The following is a 6,000-nucleotide window of genomic DNA, read 5'->3' on the forward strand; positions in this document are numbered from 1 at the left end:
GGTATACACACACATACACACACATACACAACAACAACAACAACACAACCACACCACACCATACCACACACCACACACCACACACCCTTCAGCAGATGCTATGTCTGGGTCTTCTGGGCTGTACGTTCACATAGGAGTTTGGGATAGTGGGGGGCCTGGGACAGGAGACCCAAGAGCTTCCAGAAACAGCTGGGTCATGTTGGGGGTTTCGCAACAGCAGCTCCTTTGTTTTACTGATAACCAGAACAATCATTCTTTCTCTGGCTAAGAGCTATAATCAACCCAAAACAGCTCCCAGCTGGCTGGAAAAAGCACTGCTCCCCCATGGGATGCTATGCCAGGGGCGTCCCCTAGAGAGCTCTGGAGCCGGCATGTAACTAGGGCCTGGAAACCCAGGGAAGGCCTTGGGGACCACCTCCCTTCACCGCTCAGCTGGAATGCCACCGACCCAGGGCTCCTTCTGCCAGATTTGTCTGGAGCCCTCAGGGCCCCGGCAGGAGGTAGGGTCTGTCAGAATTGCAGGAGGACATCCAGGTCCAACCCCACAGCTTCTCCTGGTGGCTCTAAGCTAGGCCTGCACTCTGGAGCCACACTAACGTATTGCCCAGATTCCAGTTTCAATCCTTTCTGGTTCGTAGCGCTAATGAGATCTCACTACTCCTCAGTCTCACTTGTCTTTACAGGACACTCAGCACCGGCTTGTTCCTAAGGCTACGTTAGTCTTCAGCATTGGGTGAGGTGACAGGATAGGGTCATAGGGGCCCACACTGCCACCATCCCTGCCCTGAGCCCAGACTCTGGCAGTTGATGCAACACTTCAGGCTCACAAAGACTCAGCCTCTTGCCTGGGCCATGGCTCCTGCCCAGAACGGAGAACCAGGCATCCAGCAGTTGGTACTTGTGGGCAAAATATCAGCCACATTCCCTCCTTGGCCCTAGAAAGAATCACCCTGAGTACCGTGGTTCCCTGCACCACAAGCCTTGCTCAGCGAGGGAATCTGTGGGTGAATCCTTCACTGGGAAAGTACCCACAGACAGACACAGACACAGGCCTCTCTCTCTTTCTCTCTCTCTCCTCTCTCTTCTCCTCCAAACCCTCCACCTGACATTCCCTCTTCTTCTTCCCAGGTATCCAGTCCGAATTTTTCATCAACACCACTCGAGCAGGGCCTGGCACATTATCTGTCACTATTGAAGGTCCATCCAAAGTCAAAATGGATTGCCAGGAAATCCCAGAAGGGTACAAAGTTATGTACACCCCGATGGCGCCTGGAAGCTACCTCATCGGCATCAAATATGGGGGACCCAACCACATTGCCGGTAGTCCCTTCAAGGCCAAAGTCACAGGTACTGACCAGTCACCTTTTGAATTATTCTTGATGCCTTTTCTCCCATAGGGTTGGACTTGTCATAGTGTTCCAAACTTGTGGGAATGCAGAAGTTGAGAAAGGTCGGTTTTCAGTAACTAACAACAAGGAAAAAATGTTTCTGTAGTTGTCTGGGTCAAGGCTTGAAAAATTTCCTCATTTGTAATCTCCACTTTTAAATGAATTAAAGATTGTATTAAATTTATCAAAATGTGGCTTGAGGACACGGGGAATATTGCTAAATGGTAAAAACCACCTCCCCGCTCCCATGGCCCATTGTCCCAGAGACGCAGGGAAAATGCCTTTTGAGCCAGATAGTACCCCAACCACAGGTCTTCCCATAGAGGGAGAGGTGTGAAGTGACGGGGCAGTTGCTGTGTGGGAGGGACTGTGACCTCTGAGCCAAGGCTACGTTCATCCCTTTTCCCAGATAGTTGGATCTCAGTTGTGTGGGAAGGTCATGGAGAGGGTAAGATGGGAAGTGTGTCGCTGAAGTCTGGTATGAGGGAGGAGGGCAGGGACCGGGGGAGTGTGGTGACTTCTGTTCCAGGTATGGGGTGCAGGGACTCTGCTAGGCAGGCCCCACTTTTTTTGACTAGTTCCCCTGCCTTGGTTTGTGGTCGGCCACTCATGTCCTCTCTCCCACTGCTGTGTTTTTCTAGGCCAGCGTCTAGTAAGCTCGGGGTCTGCCAACGAGACCTCCTCCATCCTGGTGGAGTCGGTGACCAGGTCCTCCACGGAGACCTGCTATAGCGCCATTCCCAAGGCTTCCTCAGATGCCAGCAAGGTCACCTCCAAGGGGGCGGGGCTGTCAAAGGCCTTTGTGGGCCAGAAGAGCTCCTTCCTGGTGGACTGCAGCAAAGCTGGTAGGTGGCTGGATTGGGCTGGGGCGGGATTGTTGGGGGGAGGTGATTCTGGGAGACAGAATGTCCTGCATGTCCTTTGCTCTTCCTGCTCTGGCAGGAAATCCAGCCATTTGCAATGACCCTCCTGCTCTTCAGACTTTACATTTATTTTCCCTTTGTTGGCCTCTTGATTCTTTCAGCGACCTATAGGTAGTTAGGAAAGGAGGCACCTTTCCCATTACAGATTGTTTCCTTCCTCCCTCACTTCCTTCTTGGCCTCTCTCCCGAAGCATAATACGTCACTTGACCTTAGGAAAGTGAATAAAGCTCTTTCCGAACGCTCACCCCCTTTTTTTCAACGTGGTCATGATCATAGAACAATTCCTTAAAGTTTTCTGAGAATGAATGAGACCCTAAAGCCAGTCACACAGCTTCAGGTGTGCGCTGGACTGCACACACTGCAGGTGAATCTCCGAGTGTAGAAGGGACAGCTCAGGCTTGGAGACGGGTGTGCTGTGACCTAGAAGCCAGCTCAGAAGGGACAGGGCAGTGACTTGAACCCACTTGATAAGGCTCTGAGCCTTATTCATAGCTGCCACCTTCTCTCATCTCTTGAAGATTCCAGCATCAGAAGCTCTTGGGAAGCCAAGACCATCAGCTTCGGCCTCCACACCCTCTCCTCTTTCCCTGCCTGCCACGAGGCAGCCTCACCGCATAATCTCTTCCCTCTGCTGCCAGGTTCCAACATGCTGCTGATCGGGGTCCACGGGCCCACCACCCCCTGCGAAGAGGTCTCCATGAAGCACGTGGGCAACCAACAGTACAACGTCACTTACGTCGTCAAGGAGAAAGGCGACTACGTGCTGGCCGTGAAGTGGGGAGAGGAGCATATCCCGGGCAGCCCCTTCCATGTCACGGTGCCTTAAAGAGCTCCCGCCAGATCCTGGGAGGCCTGCTGGTGGTCGCTCTGGTCCCTAATTATAAACTCATTTTATACAAAAATCTGCCAGTCCGCTTGTGGGCCTGAAACCCCAATCCCAAAACTGTGGCTGTTCTCTGGGGCTCCAGAAGGAAGGCCTTGCCCTGACTCTTGGGATGTATTGGGGACTCACCCTTCTTAAGGGTCGGAAGATTCCTTGTCCAACCCATCCACAGTGGAGCCTTTAGTGAAGCAGTCAAACCCCTGTAAACAGAGCAAGAACGTGAGCAAAGCTGATGGTTTTTTTATTTGGTTGGTTGGTTTTTGGGCCACACCCGGTGACGCACAGTTCTGGCTATGCACTCAGAAATCGCTCCTGGCTTGGGGGGGGGGAACCATATGGGATACTGGGGGATCAAACCGCCGTCTGTCCTGGGTCAGCCGCGTGCAAGGCAAGCGCCCTACTGCTGCGCCATTGCTCCAGGCCCAATGCTAATGTTTTAGAAAATGAAATTGGCTAGTAGATTTATCCAGGCAGGGGGAAGAGGGAGCAGGGAGGAGGTGATCCCTTTCGGGTTGTCCTGCAGAACAGCAAGTTGTTCAGAATTAGCTTTTTTATTTTCTCCCTGGGTCCACATGGGGTAAGAACAGCTGTGAGGTGGACGCCATCATTTTAACACTACAGCCTTTCACACACAGCCCAGCTCTGCAGCCTTTTGACCTCCAGTTTCCCTGCGCCTCAAACCCCTTCTGCACCTGGTTTCCTTTTCCCAGTCTTCTCCTGGGACTCTCCCACAGCCTTGCCTTTGCTCCTGTTTGTAAAGTCTGTCTCAGTCACTGCGTTGCAGGAAATTCTGCCCTGGCTAGCAGCCCTGCTCACCCTCACCGGCAGTCCTTCTGTTTAACCACCACTTGCTCTGTTTTTAACTTGAGCTCCAGCCTCCATGTGAAAAGCGGGTGGAGCAGCGGCCCATCCTACCACCTGACACTCCACAGCACCCAGACAACCTCAGGGCCCACTTCTTCCATAGGAAAGAATCAAACCATTCCCTGCTACCTTAGCCTGGAAAAGATCAGGAAAGTAGGAGGGCAGAGGCACGTCAGCATCTCCAGTCTTTCTCCCCTTGGCAGGGAAAGCCAAGCTTCATCGCGGGTAGGACTCTATGCCTGGTCCTGGGTGTATGTCCTCCAGGGCTGTTTGGAAGTACCCTGGAACCCCAGCACATTTGGTGCTGCACCTTCTTGTAGATCTCAGCTGGTTTGGGTGGGTGCCTGGGGCAAGCATTCAGAGACACGGGCTGAGTGGCTGGCCATGCGGGTTTGCTGTGGACGTGGCCACTGTCACCTCGGAGGCCTCCAGGGGAATAGAGGGGGGCCAGATGGGTGGGAGTCACCAGGGGGGAGACCGCAGGTGGGAGAGCCCACCTGTTAGAAACTGGAACCTCGGGAAGCCTGGCGTGAAAGAACCACAAGCCTCGTCGCCGAGGATGGGGAAGTAAGCACAACTGGAATCCAATGCCAACTGTAAATTGTATCTTATAACTTATTAAACGCAATGTTTGCTCCTGACTCTTCCCCTGCCGTTCTTTTTTTTTTTTTTTTTTTTTTTTTTTTGGTTTTTGGGCCACACCCGGTAACGCTCAGGGGTTACTCCTGGCTATGTGCTCAGAAGTCGCTCCTGGCTTGGGGGACCATATGGGACGCCGGGGGATCGAACCGCGGTCCGTCTCCTAGGCTAGCGCAGGTAAGGCAGGCACCTTACCTCCAGCGCCACCGCCCGGCCCCGCCCCTGCCGTTCTTGAACTTGGTGCGAGTCTCCTTGACCAGGTCTCCCGTCCCTAGCCTGAAGGACATGAGTAAAGCGAGCTGTGCAGACAGGAAGCCTTGGCCCTTCCACCCTGGTCAGTCTGGCTTCTCTGGGAGTCTCGGGAGAAGTTGATCCTCAGGAGAAGCTGAACAGGCCAGGTCCGAGATGTGAGGGGTAACAGGAAGGAGGCCTTGGACCCTTCCAGACCAAGGCAACTCCAGAAAGATTTGCCACGGCAGCTTGATCTGGTGAAGGTTCCCGGATGGGAAACCCAGCTAGGCCATGGGCACTGTTTTACATAAAAACAAGGACAGAGGGGCTGAAGATGTGTGGGAGGCCCGTGTTCTATCTTTGGCCTCTCTGTGGTCTCCTGTGTCCTTCCAGGAATGACCCCTGAGCACTGGGCCAACACTAACCCCTGAGCGCTGCAGGTGTGAGGGGAAGAAAGAAAAGGAAGGAAGGAGGGAAGCCTGCCAGATAGGTCTGCTGGGGAGATCACATTTATCCGTTAACTACGTGGACTTTGACATCATGTGTTTTAGGTCCTTCACACTAGCCTGGCTGGGAGACCTCGGGGAGTTTCTTCACCTCCACCTGCCTCCCAGGGTTTCATGGGGAGGGACGGGCAAGTGAAGACAGTCCCACCCCGTGCTCTCTCAGCCACTGCTCCCCAGGACCCAAGCCCAAGCTGGCTATTAGCCCGGCCCTCCTCCCCTCTCGGGGGAACCTGCACACCTCTCTTTCCTCACCAAAGCTGGAGCCACCAGGCCGCTCTCTGGGCTGCACCTGGCTTGCTGCTATGGAAACCCGCTGCTGTTTGTGCAAACACCTTGGCCACTTTGAAATTTGACACTGGCGGGCCAGGTGCCAGCCTTGGCCGACTGGAGCTAGCTAATGTTGCCCATTTCCTGTCGGACCTGGCAGGGGCCACTTTCCTGAGTGGCCCGAGGAGGGGAAGCCGCAGCTGTTGTTGCCCCACAGGGGTGCATCCCAACAAGGCCGGCCCAGCTCCCTGCCCAGCCAGACACCTGCGTCTCCGGCTCCCTCTGGTCCCCTCCGCTT

The 6,000-nt window shown here is 54.2% G+C and overlaps 1 protein-coding gene across 3 annotated transcripts in view; it reads left to right on the plus strand.

The window, feature by feature from the left end:
• The window catches only part of FLNB (filamin B), a 158,347-nt gene extending 153,647 nt beyond the window's left edge, over positions 1-4,700 (plus strand). For all 3 annotated transcript variants that reach the window (XM_049776150.1, XM_049776151.1, XM_049776152.1), the window contains 3 exons: positions 1,129-1,347; positions 2,030-2,233; positions 2,951-4,700. In XM_049776150.1, coding sequence (XP_049632107.1) covers positions 1,129-1,347; positions 2,030-2,233; positions 2,951-3,138 — 611 coding nt within the window. In that variant the 3' untranslated portion in view covers positions 3,139-4,700. The remainder of the gene's footprint in view (positions 1-1,128; positions 1,348-2,029; positions 2,234-2,950) is intronic.
• Positions 4,701-6,000: the final 1,300 nt, after the last annotated feature.

Source organism: Suncus etruscus, chromosome 7, assembly GCF_024139225.1.
Source record: "Suncus etruscus isolate mSunEtr1 chromosome 7, mSunEtr1.pri.cur, whole genome shotgun sequence".
NCBI classification, from domain to species: domain Eukaryota; kingdom Metazoa; phylum Chordata; class Mammalia; order Eulipotyphla; family Soricidae; genus Suncus; species Suncus etruscus.